General features: G+C 46.9%; 1 protein-coding gene across 4 annotated transcripts in view; it reads left to right on the top strand.

Annotated features, from left to right (window-relative positions):
• LOC119164684 (uncharacterized) overlaps positions 1–18,084 on the top strand; it is a 91,216-nt gene extending 73,132 nt beyond the window's left edge. For 3 of the 4 annotated variants that reach the window (XM_037416901.2, XM_075874149.1, XM_075874148.1), the window contains 2 exons: positions 10,729–11,080; positions 17,588–18,084. In XM_037416901.2, the coding sequence (XP_037272798.1) occupies positions 10,729–11,080; positions 17,588–17,914 (679 nt within the window). In that variant the 3' untranslated portion in view covers positions 17,915–18,084. The remainder of the gene's footprint in view (positions 1–10,728; positions 11,081–17,587) is intronic. The other variant, XM_075874150.1, reaches the window with a different exon arrangement.
• Positions 18,085–18,860: the final 776 nt, after the last annotated feature.

Here is an 18,860-nt window from a genome sequence, read left to right as displayed (position 1 = left end):
GATTTAGGAGCGCCGACTGAAATAATAACGCTTGAGCGAGGCGGAATGGTGACTTCTTCTTCCAGCACAATCAAGGCATGGTGTCCTGACGGCGTGCGCGGCGGTAGTGCTTCTTCTGTAAATAACGTTATCGACTTTGTTTTTAGGTTGATGACAGCACCATGGAGGCATAAGAAGTCCATGCCAAGGATGACATCTCTCGAGCAACGCTGTAGGACTACAAAGTCTGCAGGATAAATACGGCCGTTAATGGTGACTCTCGCTGTGCAGATTCCTGCAGGCGTTACAAGATGACCTCCGGTTGTGCGGATTTCAGGGCCTTTCCAAGCTGTCCTAACTTTCTTTAACTTCGCAACGAATGACCCACTGATGACAAAATAGTCGGCTCCAGTATCGACAAGAGCGGTCACACTGTGGCCGTCGATGAGAACGTCGAGGTTGCTAGTTCGCCGTCTCGCATTACAGTTAGGGCGTGGCGTCGGGTCACGGCTGCGTCGGCTTGTTCTGCTGCTTCCATGTTGCGTCGTCAGGCCACCTTCGGTAAGTGAACTTTCGCCGTCAGGGCTTTGCCTGTTTGGCGTTGTGTTCGGAAAGCTCCGTCGCGGCGTCGTCTTCGTCGGAGGATCTTCGGTAGTTCGTCGCACAGCAACCGCACCTCCACCGTTTGCTGCCCTTAGTTTCCCGGATACGGGCTAGGAGACCGGCCCCGCGTTGGGCCAGAGTACTGCTGGTGGTGCGGTGACGTGTGGCGGCTGGGCGACGGCGAACGCGAAGGGCTTCGTGGTGTCCACCGAGTTCCTGTCAGGTAGTCGGCGATGTCACGTGGTCGTTCTCCTGGCTGTGGACGCGGTGCATTGACGGCGAAGCCACGCAGTCCCATCTGTCGGTACTGGCAACGGTGGTATGTGTGTCCGGCCTCGCCGCAGTGGTAGCAGAACGGGCGATGGTCAGGGCCGCTGGCGAACGGTATGACGTCGGTGGGGGTGGTGGCGGTGGTGGCGTCTGTCGACGGAAGTGCGATGGGGCGGCGTTTTGGCGTGGACGAGGAAGAGCGTTGTGGCGCAGTGCAGCAGCGTAGCTCATAGCTTCCGCCTCGGGCCGCGGTGCGTGGGGAATTCGTAGCGATTGCCGAACTTCTTCTCGCACAATGTCGGCGATTGAATCCACTTCAGGCTGTGCCGAAGGCAACAGCTTGCGCAGCTCTTCCCGCACGATCGCTCGGATCGTTTCACGTAGGTCTCCGGAGTTACTGGCTTGAGCAGCAGCGCAGTCTGCAGTCAGGCGACGATTGTACTGTCTGGTGCCCATGTCCAGGGTCTTTTCGATAGTGGTCGCTTCGGCTACAAATTCTTGGACGGTTTTCGGTGGGTTTCTCATCAGTCCCGCGAAGAGCTCCTGTTTGACCCCTCGCATGAGGAAACGAACTTTTTTCTCCTCAGGCATGTCTGGGTCAGCGTGACGGAATAGTCGGGTCATTTCTTCTGTGAAAATGGCGACATTTTCATTTGGTAGCTGAACCCGGGTATCTAATAAAGCAGCGGCCCTCTCTTTGCGAGCGACGCTCGCGAACGTTTGCAGGAATGCGCCGCAGAAAACATCCCACGTTCGGAGTGTGGACTCTCGATTTTCGAGCCAGGTCCTTGCGGTGTCTTCCAAATAGAAGAACACACGACGCAGCTTTTCGTCATGGTCCCAGTGGTTGAGGGCGGCCACACGGTCGTATGTTTCTAGCTAGGACTCCGGGTCATCGAACGATGACCCATGGAAAATTGGTGGTTCCCTGGGTTGATGCATGACCATCGTGCGCTGGGACGCTGCGGTTGTCATTGTCGCTGCAGTCGCGGTCATGGCCTTGGTATTCCGCGCATTGTCTTGTAGAAGCCCGTACTCCGGTGGTAGCCCTTGCTGTCGGTGGCTTCTTCGCTGCTCCTGGTTGGCGTCGGTGTCTTCTCCGCGACATGGGCTGGGTTCATGGCTTGACGGGGGCGTCCGGTACATGAACGAAGCAGCACCTCCACCAGATGTCACGGGGTCGTGACGTGGCCGAAGACAGGAGACTTCGTGTTGGGATTTAACTGTTTATTTGGGCGAACCTCTGCCCGGTAAACGGAAAGTCCAATTACGGCAGCAGTCTCGCACAGATGGCAGTCTCGGACTGATAGCGGCGAACGGAGCGTCGGCCTTCGATCAACAACTGACAAGCGGCGAAGCGCGTCGGCATTTATACTCTTGCCGTCGAATGTTCTAGCGTTATCGCTGGCGGTGGCGTAGGTTCCAGAACAATCTGTACCGTTCGCACAGTGGGCGAGATCTTATCGAAATGATCTACTACAGTCCGTAACCTTCTCGAAAACTGCAGGCGCGGTTTGCGCTGAGAATCGTGTGGTGTTTTGAGAGGATAACAAAAACTTGGGAAATGGAACGTGGCAATATACAGCATAGAAAATACATACTATACAGCAGAATGTACAGCAGAGAAAATACAGCATGAGAATAAACAATGCAACAAACATAAAAATAAAAAAGTAAAGAAAAACTCCTCATTATACAATAGTAGCTGTGCAATGACAGTCAACATAATACAATTTTGAGTGACGTTTAGCTCATACAATACTGAGTAAGGTTTGACGGGAAATATTGTTATTAGTATTAGTGACGATGTCTTCGGGAAGGAGGTTCCAATCTACTGATGTACGAGGTATAAATGATCGAGAAAAACACTGGGAGTTGCATGATGCGATTCCAACCTTATGACGATGGTCGATGCGAGGGGATATGTACTGAGGATTGATGATTAATTGGTTATGTAGGGTGGGATGATGGAATAATTTGTGAAATGTACTCAAACTAGATATTTTCCGATGGGATGCAAGGGGAGGAAGGCCTAGGCTGGACTTCATTGGATTGATAGTGGCGAAGCAATTGTAGTTAGAAAGTATGAAACGGGCGGAGTTATTCTGTACGCGCTCAAGTGAAGTAAACAGGTTATCGTGGTAAGGATATCACACTGATAATGCATATTCAAGTTTGGAACGTATTAATGTTTTGTACAACAGAAGTTTTAGTGCAGAAGGTGCTTTTGAAAAGTTATGACGTATGTAGCCTAACATTCGATTAGCATTATTAGTAATGCGATGTGGGGTGCCCAAGATAAATAAGCTAGATGTGACAAGAATGCCCAAGTATTTATAGGAGGAGACTGGATCAAGCGGGAAGTTGCTTAAGTAGTATTTTGGTGGGGTGTTAGCAGATCTAGTTACGCGCATTACCTTACATTTAGCGATGTTTAAGTCCATTCGCCATGTGCTGCACTAAGCTGCTACTTTGTTAAGATCATATTGGAGGCTTAAACTGTCATTATTACTAGTTATTTCACGAAAAATGACGCAGTCATCTGCAAAAAGATGAATGTTAGAAGAAAGTGATGACGTGAGGTCATTAATATAAATTAGAAACAAAAGTGGACCAAGAACTGCCCTTTGCGGTACACCTGAGTGGACCGCAGCAGATGACGAACTGTGATTGTTAGCAATCACATATTGAACACGGGTAAACGGAAAACACTCAATCCACTTGAGTAAACTATTGTCAATCTTCAGTTTCAGTTTCAAGGTTCAGTTTGAACAGTAGTAGTTGGTGACACACTTTATCGAAAGCCTTATTGAAGTCTAAAAAAATGCAATCAGCACATGATGAACGGTCTAAAATGTGATGCAGTTTGTGAGTGAAATATATGAGCTGTGTTTAGCATGAAAAATGTTTGCGAAAACCATGTTGTGCTGGTGTAAAAAAAAAGAATTCGATTCAAGGAAGTTAATGAGGTTGGTCAAAATGACATGTTCTAATAATCTACAGGAAGTGCTTGTTAACGAAATAGGGCGATAATTTTTCGGAGAGTGTTTATTGCCTGACTTGAAGATTGGGACCACCCTCCCGATTTTCTATTGTGTAGGAATGGTTGATGTATCTAAGGACTGTTGAAAGATTTTTGTTAGTATCACTGAACTGTAAGTAACGGTGCTTTTCAGAAATTTGGTACCAATATTGTCATGCCAGGGGATGAGTGAATGGGCAAGTTATCTATGAGTTTATCGATACCGGAATGATCAATGGAAATTAGTGGCATGGCAATATAATTGAAGTTTTGCACGTGGGGTTGGATGATGTTAAGAACTCGAGAAAAGTTGTTTTTAAAAGTGTCATTAAGTAGGTCGGCGCACATGTTAGTAGGAACTGGATTGTCAAAATCATCTACTAGAACTATGGTGTTATTTGGTAAAGGGTAATTAGGCGCCAAAATTTACGTACATTATTTGCAAGCATATCTGGGAGAGTTCGAGAAAGGAGATGTAATTTAGAGGATTTTAAGGCGGTAAGGTAAGCGGTGTGCGCTGCTTTGTAAATCGCCCAACGGTCTTCAGAAGGCGCTAGTTTTGCTGAGCTGTAAAGTCATTTTTACGGTTAGATAGGCGTTTGATGTAGGTGTTGTACCATGGTGTCTGGTGATTAGAAATGATGGTTCGGTTAGGAATGTATTTCTTAGTAAGTTCGTCTAATTTTGCAGCAAAAATATCCCAGTTTGATTGGACAGAGCGATCACTGAACTGGATAAAAAAGGAAGCAACGAAGTTCGATAGTTCGTCATTAATGGCATCGAAATGTGCATTAATGTAATCGACTATGAGTTTTTTCACTTTGGTTCGTTTTGGGGGTGGAATTTTAAGGTGAAAAGCAAGCATAGTATGATCACTCATATCAGGCATATAAGTGATTTCAGAGGCTAGATCAGGCGAGTTGGTCAAGATAAGGTCAAGGGTACTTGAAGTGGTACTGGTTATTCTTGTAGGTTGGGTCACCAGTTGACACAGGCCAAAAACAGGTCTAAAACAAGGCAAGGCATTAATCACAATCGACAGGATTAATCACAATTAGAAGCATTAACCAGCTGTCTTTGCAAAGTCTTTGAACAAATGATTGACAGGCGCCTGATGCACTTCCTTGAAATTAATGGCCTACTTCACCCATAGCAGTGTGGGTTTCGAGAGGCTCGGCCCACCACTAGCCACCTTGTCCGTATCGAGGCACAAATTCGCGACACTTTTGTTCATAAGCAATTTTTTCTTTCTGTGTTCCTCGATATGAAAAAAGCATTTGACACTACATGGCGCTTCAGCATATTGCGAGACCTGTCACATTTAGGTGTGCGGGGTAGAATGCTGACAATTATCGAAAGCTACCTGTTGAACCGTACATTCCGTGTCCGAGTTGGCACTGTCTTATCTCGAGTATTTGTCCAAGAAACAGGAGTGCCACAAGGAGGTGTATTGAGCTGCACACTTTTCATGGGTAAAATGAATTCCCTGCACCTGTCTCTCCCACGAAATATTTTTACTGCATATATGTCGATGATGTACACATTGGTTACAAATGTCGATGACGTACAGATTGGTTACAAATCGTGCAACATCTCAATGTGCCAACGTCAAGTTCAACTAGGGTTGAACAAGGTATCTCAATGGGCAAATGAGAATGGTTTTATACTCAACGCGCAAAAGAGCACTTGTGCCTTGTTCAGCCAAAAGAGGGGCCTCCATCCTGACCCCCACATTGACCTGCATGGTCAACCTCTGTCAGTGAAGACCGAGCACAAGTTTCTTGGTCTCATATTAGACACTAAACAAACCTTCATCCCACACATCAAGTATTTAAAGAACAGGTGCTTAAAACGATGAACATTTTGAAAGTGTTGTCATGCACTACATGGGGTAGTGACACGAAATGTCTAATGAATTTATATAGAAGCCTCCTAGTAGTTCCCTCCTAGTAGTTCCCTAGTAGTAGTTAACCCTAGTAGTTCGAGATATTGTTCGATAGTATCTATAGCCGCCTGAAGTGTACTTTCAATATGTCCGTCACTACCCCTGTTTATCCACAGCGTCGCATCGTCTGCGTATATTGTGTGATGCAGATTTTCGATTCCTTCCAACTTCTCAAGAAGTCCAATCATCGCTATATTAAAGAGAGTCGGAGAGAGTACAAACTTTTGTGGCGTCCCTTTATTCACCAATTTAATGTTTTCGGGCAACCGCCCTCCCATGCTGATAGTGGCTGTACGATTTGAGAGAACGCCCCTCACGTAGTTGTGTCTTGACGTCTACGTTTAGCGCACTTAGGTTCTTAAGGCTTCGTGTTTGACATTGTCAAACGCCTTGGAGACGTCCAGACCCACAATTACTTTGGTGTCAACAATCTTTTTGTCTATTATCTCCTCCTTTAGCTGTAGCATAATATCGCACGTCAATAGGTGGAATCTGAAGCCTATCATAGTATCAAGGTACAGGTTTTCATCTTCCATTAACCTAGTCAGTTTTGTTTGGATGACGTGCTCCATCAATTTTCCTACACAAGATGTGATGGAAATGGGTCTGAGATGCTCAAGACTGAGCTTTTTTCCCTGGCTAAGGAATGAAGACCACATTGGCCGTTTTCCAAGCTTGCGGTATTTCTCCCTTGTCCCAGCATTCTTGCATATAAGCTGCAAGTTGACGAATGGAGCGGTCGTCGAAATTCCTGAGCAATCTGTTGTTTTGTACAGACCGGCAGCCATTTTTGTTTTAAGTCGGTTAATTTCAGCCCTGACATCTCCAACCTTGATGGGGATGTCTAGGTCCGGATTTTCTGAACCAGCGTAGTCGGGGAGCTTTTGAGATTCTGCGCAGCTGAGGTATTGATCCCTAACCTCCGTTAATAATTCCGTCGTCTGACCTTCATATTTATACACAAGCTTTTGAAGTTGCTGTCGGGCCTTCGACTTGGTTTTCTCTGGGTCTAATAGATGCCGTAGTAGCTGCCATGTTTTATCACTGCCAATCTCTCTATCCATCTGATCACCGATACTACCTCACTTTTGCTTGGAAAGTTCCAATGCATAATCTTCGATCTCTATATTCAGTGCAGCAACTTCCTTTCGGAGATACCTGTCTGATTTTTCGCTTTAAGTTTTTCTTCCACATGCTTACAAGATGTCTATCAACAACTTCCTCATCGCCAGCGTCAATCTCTTCGGTAGCGTCCTGAACCGACTGGATCACCCCTTTACTCCAATCGTTAATATCATTTATGGATCCTGTTCCGACCTGATATTTCTAAAGGTCACCCAATCTATAGTTTTAACTTTTCTCTTATTGATCACCAGCGGGCCATTGGCAACAATAATCTCTAAAATTCTATCATCACTACCTATAGGTCTTCCTTGGTATTGCACCACGTGGCGGCGGTGGCACTGCTGACCAGGGTAATATCTGGCGTTGTGTCTTGAGATACGCTATTTCCTTTCCTCGTTGGCTGCATTGGGTCCGTTATAAGTATCAGCTCATGTTGTTGAATTTCGTTCCACAAATTTCTGCCCTTAACCTGGGTGAATTTATAACCCCATGCCGTATGAGGCGCATTAAAGTCGCCCAAAATCAATAGTGGACCGTTTGCTGAAATAACCTTTGTTTTCGTGAAAAGATCACCAAAGTTGATTTTGCGCTGCCGGGGGGAACTATACACATTCAGAATAAAGACTCTTGTCTTTGCGCTTGCGAGGCACGAGTTCGACTAAAACATGATCGATCTGCGAGTTCCCCGTCTCGTGCTGCAATGTCGTAACGTTTCTCTTTACAAAGGTCGTAACTTGGGTATCATTACCCTACCCGGCAAAATATTTGTAACCTCCTAATTTTGCATTTTTCCCACACTCCTGGATCGCAATAACCTCCGGTCGATCAGCGTTGGTAAGAAAAGGTTGTAAAACCGCACGTTAGCGCGAGAAAACCTACAGTTCCACTGCCAAATCCTATTACTGCAAGGGTGCAGAGCCATCATGGTTTAGCTTGGGCGCTTGGCATAGCCATTCTATCTGTCGGTTCCTGCTAGCAAATTCAGCCTTAATTTGCTCAATAGCGTTGCCTACTTGTTTCATCTGGTCTAGTACAGCTTGGAGCATACCTTGTAATGACTTACTTTCCACCTCAAACGCTTCATTTCTCGCTCCGTGATTTTCTTCAATTTCGGTTTCTTTAGCCCTCTTCTTCTTTAAACGCGGTTGGTTTGCTACCTGAGGTGTTTCCAGCGCCTGCCCTGGTTTACTGGTTAGATGAGCTTTAATCTCATCAAGCAGTTTGCGTAATTCCGCATTTTGCTCCTGTAATATCCTGTTTTGCTCTTTAAGAGCATTTATCATCTCTGTTTTTGCATCCTGGGAGACCTTAGTTACCCAACCAACCTGTGGTCCTGTGGATTTTGACTTCTCCGGGGCACAATTACCAATATCATGGGGTGCCTTGTGATAAACTCCCGACTTCTCCAGCAGTGGCAATCGGGGGAAGGATTCCGAGCGCCCTTTCAATCTACTGCGATGCTTGGATTTGCGCCTCGAACGATCTTGAACCCCGTCTGTCCTGCTGTGCCACTGCGTGTCCTCTTCGGCCTTGCGTCGTTCTTCTTGCTCCCGCGCTTCTTCAAACTTCATTTCCCACTGTCGCTTCTTCACTATATAAGGTGTCCAAAAAGTTCTTTGCACCTTATGTTTTCGGTCACGTGCTCCTTGTTACACAGACGGCACCTCGGTGTACATTCATGGTCCTTGGGTGGGGAGGCCACCCCACAACCTCTGCATTTTTTGTGCGGGCTCTCACATACGTCGGATCGATGTCCCAGCTCACCACACCTGTAACACACTTCATATCTCTTCTTGTAGAGAAAACATTTCATCGGCGTCCCAAAGCAGATCATCCATCTCGGCACGTAGTCGTCAACAAAGGTGATGATTACCGAAGTGGAGTTTCCCATCCTTCGCACACCAAGAATAGGGCGATTCTCTTCGTGTGAGAAAGCCAGTTCCAATTCCCTCTCAGAGAGTCTGATATCAAGTCCACGTACCACTCCTTTGCCACAGCTTTCAGGCGCAGCCCTATATGTCTTCACCTCGTACTCCTTGCCGTCGAGCTTTATGACTTTCAGGTCCAACATTTTCTTGGCCTCATCCTCCCTGGGCGTGCTGTATATCTATGTTCCTTGCTTGTCGGTGACAATGATCCTGTCTTCTTCCCGACCTTTCTGTCATGGAATGCCTGCTGCCATCCTTACTGCTCCACCAATCACAGGTGCCGAGCGTCTGGTGAGCGTCAGTCCTTCTTTAGGCCTGATAATAACTTTGTGATCCGCGTTTGGAAGACGCGGTAGATGCGACGCTACTGACTGCTCCGCAAGCTTTTTTCCCGCCGCTTTATATGAGGATCTCTCGCTTACATCATGCTTGTCGCCATTGAAGCCGGCCGGCACCGTCCTGCCTTCTTTTTCGTATCCACTGCTGGTAGACGCCGCCCTAGTGGCGCCATCGCGTTCTCGTTGTTGACTTTTCTGGAGCTCCGCCACAAGTTTTGACACTTTCGTCACCCAGTCCGAGCTTTCCAATTCTTCTGGATCGGCATCTCTACCATTAACAGTCACTTCCATCGTCATAGTGCTTCCGCAGACGCTCTACGAGCCGACGCCTGGAGCCTCGAACACCTATCCGACCGCCTCGGCGCTAGGCCAAACGGTGGAGTTGGCGAGACGCACAGCTTGTCGAACACCAAAGGCGCCATAAAATCCTCTAAAATCCACTTACAATCTTCAGAATGGTAGCCACAGGATCCTGAGCACGTCCGCAACCACACACAGCACTTTATCAGCTGGCTGTTGTCCTTTCCGCTTGAAAGAGTGGTAATTTCACGGTGCCAACACGGAGCCGTGTCTACACCTCCTTCCCCGCTCACGCCACCTGTCCATAAGCAGTAGAAACACTACCAGAATGAGCAGCTGCGTGAGTTCGCCTTTACGGGCGCATAGTGGGCTTTTCGCTGATTCGCGACGGAAAGGATTAAGGCGCAGTGAGCACGGCGCAACTGCACTCGCAGTACGCACTCTGGGATGGTTTTAAATGGCCAGTATGCGTTTCCTTGCGGCGCGGCTGAAGCATGCCCCGTGAACAGAAGCCAGGCTAGCAATATAGAAGGTGATTCGCACGGGATCTGATCATGCTGTCGCGTTCTACTCTACAAGGCAAAGCTGAAGCGTTCACTAAGTTTTCTTTACACGTGGGGAAAGAATTTGTCTAAACACTTTATTGAATTACGCTAGCTTATGAGAATGTCTTTTATTTCTTCGAATAAGGCAGTTTAGGTTTTTTTCTTCAAATAAAGCAGTTTTGCTGTATATTCTCGCATTAATAGTAAGCTAAGTGCTTACTTAGGAACAACCAAAAGGTAGTTTACATCGCTCTTATGGTCTTTGCATTAGGCGAAAGGAGCTATTTGGGCTGAAAATAAAAACCAACCACTGCGTCATTCTTAGGTAGGCGAAGGCCGCACAAAATGTAGTTTTGAGGGCGATGCTTTCTTTTTTATCTTACGCTGTGAATAATGTAGTTGTGCAATGGGGGAGGGTTTTAAGATATTGTGGAACTACATAATGAGCACTAAATTCCCGTTTAATTATCATCCAACATCAACACGCCTTAAGCTGTCCACCTGGAGCCTCTCACATTCATTCACAGTATGTGGCATGAATGCCTAGCGCTAGTCATTCACTTTGATCACGAGTAATTATCACGCCTGGTACCACCATGCCTCAGCTTTACTCCAGAAAAAGCCTCTGCATGCCACGCACACCTCTTAAAGAGCTTTTTTCTTTCTCTCGCAGCCATTTGTACATGTGCGTCAGCTTGTGCGATGAAGACGTTGTCAAGCTGTTTGGCGCCCTCGAACGTAATCGCACCATAACCTTCCTCAACATCGGCTCCATCACCTTCCGGAGGAGAACCGCCACGGCGCTGGGGCGACTGGTGGCGAACAATCGTTCCATAGTCTTCCTCGCCATTTGCATTCAAGAGGAGGAGCCCGAAGTCGACCATACTCTGCAGGTTCGCTACGTTTGCCGCACACTCAAGGAGGTTGTCGGTCGGAACCGTTTTCTCATGGCCCTAACTGTGAGCCTGAAGTCTTCCAAGCCCTCCAATGACCCCGTAATGAAAAAAGCTCTTTCCCGCAACACGGTGAGAATTTTATTCGAAGTACCTGTATTGGTAGTCGAGCTGTACAAGTTCTTACGTGTTAATGTTAAAAAAATCGCCGCCATATTCCCACAGTGAATCATCTTAGAGGAGCATGCTCGAAGGTGCACGCGACGTTTCTTGGTGAGTCTATTTTTGTAGGAAGGCTTGTTAACGAGCTGGCGCTTAAAGTTTACGTCAAAGGCGGCGTTGTGGGGCCAGTGATGTTCCGTACTGAGGCGAAGTATGTACTCAGAGGCATGAAAATTCTCTATTTCGGAAAATGTTCTCTACAAATGTTGACAAAGTTTCCAGCATATTTCTCTGCACAACAGTACTAACTTCCACACCCATTCACGCACACGCATTTTATAATTGCACGTTTCTGACAGAATGCCGACAACTGAAATCATTACTAGCCTCTCCACTGCCGCACAACAAAAGCATGACATTATTAATTCATATACTGTTAGCACACTGCACCTTGTGGGCTTCAAGTCTGACACTAACAGTGAACTTGAAGCCGCACTGCGTAAATATCAAACAAATCTCAAGGGCTCTGCTTGCGTGGTGCATGCGCCAGAACAGATTACCGCAGATGAAAGCGCACTATGACTGCTAATGATCGGTCGTCACAGAAGTATTTAACCCCTTTTCCTTTTTTTCTTTGGCTCAATATGGCAGGCAAAATTCCCTGAAAAGGGGAACTTTTCTTGCATGGAACATCCCTGTACACTTTGGCATGTTTCGCGGCTGGTACTGCACTCTGTTGACCATGTCGATCGGCACGTTAACCACCTGTCCCTTTGCGCCGTACTGGCTGCTGTCGTGAGTCCAATGCCTAACGCTCATAAATTGCAGACGTGGAGCTATCGGGCATTCTTCGACGGGTTTAAGATACGCCAGGTGATCGGTCTTGGGGGGATATCGGCACCCTTTTGTAACAATCATTGTAGGAACTTGTCACTTGCGACCATGCCTACGAAGTGACGCGAACTAAGTGGACGTAGTCGTGAGGAGGATAGCGCGCGGGCAATCGAAAACCGACGCCTTGCGTGGCAGCGCACCATCTAGTGAGCATTGTTGGAATCGCCGGAAAGACGACCGGTGCGGTGACCTTGAGCGGCGACCGGAGAAGTGTACACACTGGCAACACTGATGTGCACGGTGAAAGAGCTGAACTAGTTCTTACTTATAATGATAAAAAAACGGGTATGCAAACTCACACGAGCGAGGTGTGGTTGATTGGAAGTCTTGCATAGTGGAGCACGGATTTGGTTAGCAAAAAAATACATGACACAGACTGGGTGTTTACGCTCCATCCAAGTCTCTAAACACGAATATCTGCGCCCCACCGCGAGGGTGTAGTGACTAAAGTACTCGGCTGCTGACCCGCAGGTTGCGGGATTGAATCCCGGCAGTGGCTGCTGCATTTTTGATGGAGGAGGCTAAAACGCTGTAAGCCCGTGTGCTCAGATTTACGTGCACGTTCGAGAACCCCAGGTGGCTGAAATTTTCGGAGCCCTCCACTACGGCGTCTCCCTTAAACATATGGGGCTTTTGGGACGTTAAACTTCACATATCAATCAACATGAGGAACTGTAGCGTTTCTTTGGCACCCTCCCAGCCATTTGAACAGACTAACGTATCTCTTCATAGAGTATCTAATGGCTAAGAGGAGTAAGAGGCACAAAGAGTGCTCCACACTTGCCCCCAGGACAACAGGTGGCACTGACTGATGCTTGCACATTTACATGCACATATATAACCTATCAGCTCGGCGGGGAGATAACCGCCACCGTATCTTAGCGATAGAGCATACAAAGCGTTAATCGAAAGTCGCAGATTCGGATCCTGCTGATCGCAAGTTATCTTGTCTTCCACATTTTTTCTTTACATTTATATTACAATTACTTATTAAAAGAGCCACTGTGCATTCCCTGGCGTTATTTTGTCAGTCAAATTTTATTATATTGAACCGTTATTGATGTCAATCACTAGCGCAAGTAAGCGCACCTGTAGTGATGACGCTGTATGACCGCGATCTACGTTTCGCACGCACCAGACCGAATTGGGGGGCCACGTCAATGAAATTTTTTTTTGCCTACTTCGAAAGTTTACGGGACCCTCGCTGAAAATAACTGTCCTGAAGTTTGAAACCAATTTCACCCATTTCCACAATGGACCCTTCTCTTATTTCACAAGTGTGCTTCTCTGCACTGCATAGTGAAACAAGAAGTTGGGGCAGCCGTCGCGCTTCAAGCTGACACGTGTTACTACTTGAACGTGCTGGGGCTTCTGTATTATTACCCTATTTCTCGCCAACCCTACATTTCGGCTGCATTTCCGATGGAGGCGGCAATGTTGTAGGCCCGTGTACTCAGATTTGGGTGCACGTTAAAGAACCCCAGGTGGTCCAAATTTCCGGAGCCCTCCACTACGGCGTCTCTCATAATCATATGTTGGTTTTGTGACGTTAAACCCCACAAATCAAATCAATCATCAATCAAATTTTCACACTGATGCTAGTAGTCATGGAATCAGCGCTGTGCTGGTACAGTGAAATTGTGCGTATAATTTCATCGTGCGCAGAATTGCATCATTGTGCGCAGCATTGCATCATCATGACTGACTCTTAAGCGGCTTGCTAAGTTTATATGCCTGGGATGGTGCCGCATACTGTGTTATCAGAATCACCGGCTGACACATCGCAGCACGACACAATTCGGTTCCCTCTTATGTGGTTGTTGCAGCAACGACTATTCATAAGGCACACCACGGCGCGGACATACAGACACGCGCAGCTTTTTTGTGTCCTAGTCATGGTGCGCTATAACCATATGAATGATGAACCCCAACCAACTAGCCCAGCAACGTGCCTTAGGAAACGACTATCATGACCGCCTTGCACATTCTGCAATATATCGAGTGACGGAAACACTTATAAAGCAATGTATTATCTGTTACAAAAACGACTGACCAACCAGTCAAGCTTCTAAACTCGCAGCGCGAAAAACGCAAGGACAGTGCACCATGGCACCAACTTAACCAGTTATGTACAAACTACACATGCATACAGGTCGGGTACTGGCGCTGTCCTCATACAAACACGTACTCGAACTTACACCCACTGAGAAACACCTGGGTCACTTCGGCGAAGATGCCGACACTGAAGTCCACACCGCTGCAAGCAATGTGGGCTTCGGGGCCGTCCTTATGATGTGGCAGAAAGGCATCAAGTGGGTGATCGCCTACGCTAGCCGCACCTTGTCACTGGCTGAATTCGACTACTCTACTGAAAATATTTGGTACGTAGATGTCAAGTCGGCCATAACTAAGCTTTGACCCTGCTTGTACGGATGGCCTTTCAAGGTAATTACCGACCAGCACTCAGTGTTGGCTTGCAGGCCTCAAAAATCCCTCAGGCTACCTTGCCCGATGGAGTCTGTGCCCTCAAGAGTTTGACGTTGTGGTTGTCAACATGGTGTGGCGCCAGCACATGGATGCTGACTGTCTGTCACGTGCCCCAGTCGAAAAGACTATGCAACTGATCCAACGGACGACGACAGCTTCCTCTGCGCCGTCACAGCGTCTCACTTGACTCAGCGACCGCGTGACGACTTGGAGCTTCGTTCACTGATCGACTTTCTTGAAGGGCCACTCACCAGAGAGAGAGAGAGAGAGAGAGAGAGAGAAAACTTTATTTGCGCATAACGCGAAGCATTTCAAACAGGAGTGGATATGTAGGTGTTTACGGGATAGTTGGTGCCATTGAGCTTCAGTGTCTTTTATCTTCACCAGGTTTGATAATTTTGAGCTGACAAGCACAACGCGTAGATAGGGCGTTCACGATCACGTCTACCAAAATTTGCAACGCTGCGTACAGCGGAAATGGGTCAAATTTCAAGATGAACGCTGCTCCTTCTTCCTTTCGCGGGCTTGCGCCCAGAGAGTGAGGGCATAACGTGCCCGTATAAATGGATGTACGTACACAGCAGTCAAGTGACGTTGGTCCTCTACGTTGACGGCTGTGCTCTAACGTAGCCAACAGTGGCACGTGTCATAGCAAAAATTATTTAACACGACATGCGTAGTTTACGTAATTTGTTGCTTGAAAAGATTAATAACTCTAGATAAATTATAAGATGCAATAAGGGAATGTGCGCGTCTTTTTTTAATTTTTTCAGTGAATTGCAACGACATGCGGGGGTAATGTGTCGGCGTTTCGCATGCGTTCGTGTTCCCGCGGTCGCGTACTGATTGTGCTCATCTATTCTTCTACCGCGTCTAAGTCAGCGTTTCCAAACCACCCCGCAGAAACAGGCAGTATACAACAAAATAACGATGGTCAACAAAATCTTGAAAAAACACATCGCTCGCATGCTCGGGGGTTGGACTTGTACAGGCACGTCACGCGCACGTGACCTCTTCATTGGATGCCGGAGAGTGTAAGGAAAAGATTTGGCTTGCGAAGGCTACAAGCGGCAAGGGTTTCGAGCATGCCTCCTCTCATCTTCGTTTTGTGCCGCTTCAAAAACAAAACTGTTTTCTCAGCTCGTAATGAACTGATCGAAAAAAACTTAATTCTTGTAGCAAAATGTTTCTCGTCGGACACACAACAACTTCCATGGTCTAACGAAAGTTTGTTATGGGGCCTGGTGAGTGGCCCTTTAAGGGACAGCTTACGCATTCGCCGCAGAGGTTCAGGTGCACAATTTCAACGTTATTTATCCGCAACAACGTTTTATAAGCACATCTTTGACCCTATAGCGCTCAAACCTATCTTTTCGTGTACAGATTACCATGCGAGCGAGGATATTCGATGCGTGTCATGATGAACCATCTTCTGAACTTCTGGTGCTAACGCTTCTGGTGTGTGTACACCACAAATACTACTGGCCTGCTCTCTCCCGCACTGTCAAGCTTTGTGTTAAAGCCTGCTCCGCCAATGAAAACTGCTGTCTTTTTACGACCCAATTAACCCCCACGAGGGCCTTTTCAGCAAGTTGGCATGGTCTATTACCCAAATCTTCGATTGGTAACCACTTGATAGTAGTTGTGGCGGAATGTTTAACACGTTACTGCGAAACGCGACCCCATCCAAAAGCCACCGCTAGTGATGTCGCCGACATCACTCATGCTGTATCACTTCACGGTGCACCAGCAGTTTTTATTACCGACAGAGGCACGGCCTTCACCGCCCGACGGCTGGAAGAAGTGCTGGAACTTAGCGGCGCCGTTCACCGCCGGACGACTGCAGCCAATCCGCAAGCTGACGGCCTCACAAAACGACTCATCAAAACCATTGCTGGCATGCTCTCCCTGTATGATGACGTGGATCACAAAAATTAGGACATCATTCTGCCCATTTTGACCTTCGCATATAATTCCGCCTTTCAGGAGACCACAGGATTCACACCTTTTCGTCTGATTCCCTGCCGCGAGGTCACCACGACGTTAGACGTCATACTTCAGCCTGACGCATTTGTGACCACCACAGAAAATGCGGCTGAGTATGCTCAGCGCGCTGAAAGAAGCTCGTCATCTAGCGCGGTTTTGCATCTGCTCTCAGCGACAATACGACGCTCACCGATGCAATCTTCGTCGTAGAGAAATGGCGCATGAGTCCTGAAGAAGCAATATGTATATGGACTTCCATCTGCCAACGTGGCGATTCCGCCCAACTCTTACGTCCCTACTTCCGACCTTGCAGAGCTCTCGAGTGCCTCAGCGACCTGAACTACCGAGTTATTCCCGAGACCAGCACACGATCTTCTCGTCGTGCAGCACAACCAGACTCCGTCCACGTAAACAGTTGAAGCCATAGTATTCACGCTGAACACGTCCCCTCCCCTTTACAACTTCGATAGCATCGAGCCTAGGCTTTTTGAGACTCGTTGAGAGTAATTACAGGTGCATGTGGTGATTCTTTCTCTGTTGTGCGAGTCAGTTTTGCTGTTTGTGCGTGGCGAAAACTTTAGCGGCTAGTAGTAGAGACCAAAGGCGTTCGGCTTGATTATTGCTGATCTATACATAAATCCGGACTATTATTTACTTTCATGTTATTCCTGTGGCAATATGGTTACACAAAATGTCTATTCCCTCGGTTTTATATATGTACTGTTTTTAACCATACAGCTGAATATTGTGCCTCTTTGACGCTTGCATAAAACAATCAGTCGATATTGCTTCATCGGACTTGTTATGGTGTAATATTTGCTGAGCATGTGTCTGTGTTTGGTAATTTTTCTATTGTGTGAAGTGTTCAGGAAATGTGCATGAAAACAGCCACGTGCGAAAGCATGCAGGTGAAGCATTGCTAGCACAGGAACCAAAAGGTCCATCATTCCGACCATCTGCTACAATCAGCCACTTTTCGTGACTCTTTCTTTGTTAAATGTTTCAGCCAAGGGGAATTAATTTCAATTCTACGAAGCAGCATTGGCGTAAAACATATTGTTTCAGTCATTTTTGGCTAATTGTTTCAACGTGTCATCCCTCAAAACGCAGATGCTGGTAAACCAAGCCGTTCGGTTCGTCGACGGCTCCATGGACAAGGCCGACGCTTTGGCTTTCGACACACTGCGGCACTGTCAGTCGGTGTTGTTGGCCCTGCTGGTCCACAATTCCCGCGCCGAGGCCACCAGTAAGTTAGCCGAGGCGCGACAGAGGCTCTCGTTAAACTACTTCCTGTTCACGGGTGTCGTTAAAGCCAATATTGTGTGCAACCGCAACAGCAAGGCAAAAATGCGGACTATGACGTTCGACAATATCGGCAGAAACATGCAGGCACTCATCTGTTCCTACCTCAGCTTGACTGACGTCCTGGACGCCTGAGGGACCAGAGTTTTTCTTCAAACGCCCGAGCATCAATCTTCTGACGAAGGCGACATTTTGCGTCGACCCACACGCGTTGTCGGCACATAGAAACTCCATTAGCAAAAAAAAGTTTTAAAAATATGTTTTAAATGATGGCAGCTAAATAAAGCTATGTGTCTTTATTTCAACCTTCGAAAAAAAGCAAGAAAAAAAGGAAGAAATTTCCACTAAGTCGCGTAATACTTGGGTCAGTGACGCATGGACACGTCACCGTTCGCTGGGCGACCCATTTTTGTATTTCTCTGTATTTCTCTATAGAGCTGGGTGGCCTTCTTTATTTTTCTTCATCTTGCGTCTCAACCATCTCTCTTTTTTTCTGTTTTCGTTGTAGCTGCCCATGCTCATTCATTTCTTTTTTTATTTATTTCTCTCTCTTTAGCTTTCTATAGTTTCCTCTTTCATTCTGTATTCAACACATCCTTCCTCGTTGTAATAATCTCATTTGTTGTATTCCCTTGTGAATATCTCTGTCACTATTTTCTTTCTATTCGTTTGTCATTCTTTATACGTTCTGTTGTGTTCTGTTCCCTCCATCTTGCTCGTCACACTCTCAGCTCTCGTTTCCACCGCCTTATACTCTGCGATGCTATACAAGGCCATGCTATGCTCTCAGCGTGCGGGCATAAGCAACGCTTGTCTTAGGATCGTCTGTACCTGTGTTCGAATCCCGTCCCCTAACAAAGAATTTTCTTTCGCCGCATTTTTCTTCCTATGTAAAAATCTTTGTCTTTTTCTTTATTCGCCCTCCTTTTCACCCTCACGTCTCGCATTCGCTTTTCGCTTTCCCCGTAGGTACGTGCCGGACCAGTTCACAGACTCGGTCTTGTTGTGAAACAGAACAAAAGAACTTAAAGAACGGGTCCGGGCTCATGATAACGTTAATTTCAGGTCTCGAAATTTAACG

Source organism: Rhipicephalus microplus, chromosome 9, assembly GCF_043290135.1.
Source record: "Rhipicephalus microplus isolate Deutch F79 chromosome 9, USDA_Rmic, whole genome shotgun sequence".
In the NCBI taxonomy this organism is placed as follows: domain Eukaryota; kingdom Metazoa; phylum Arthropoda; class Arachnida; order Ixodida; family Ixodidae; genus Rhipicephalus; species Rhipicephalus microplus.
The sequence above is the reverse complement of the archived record's forward strand: the minus strand, read 5'-3'. Positions and strand labels throughout refer to the sequence as shown.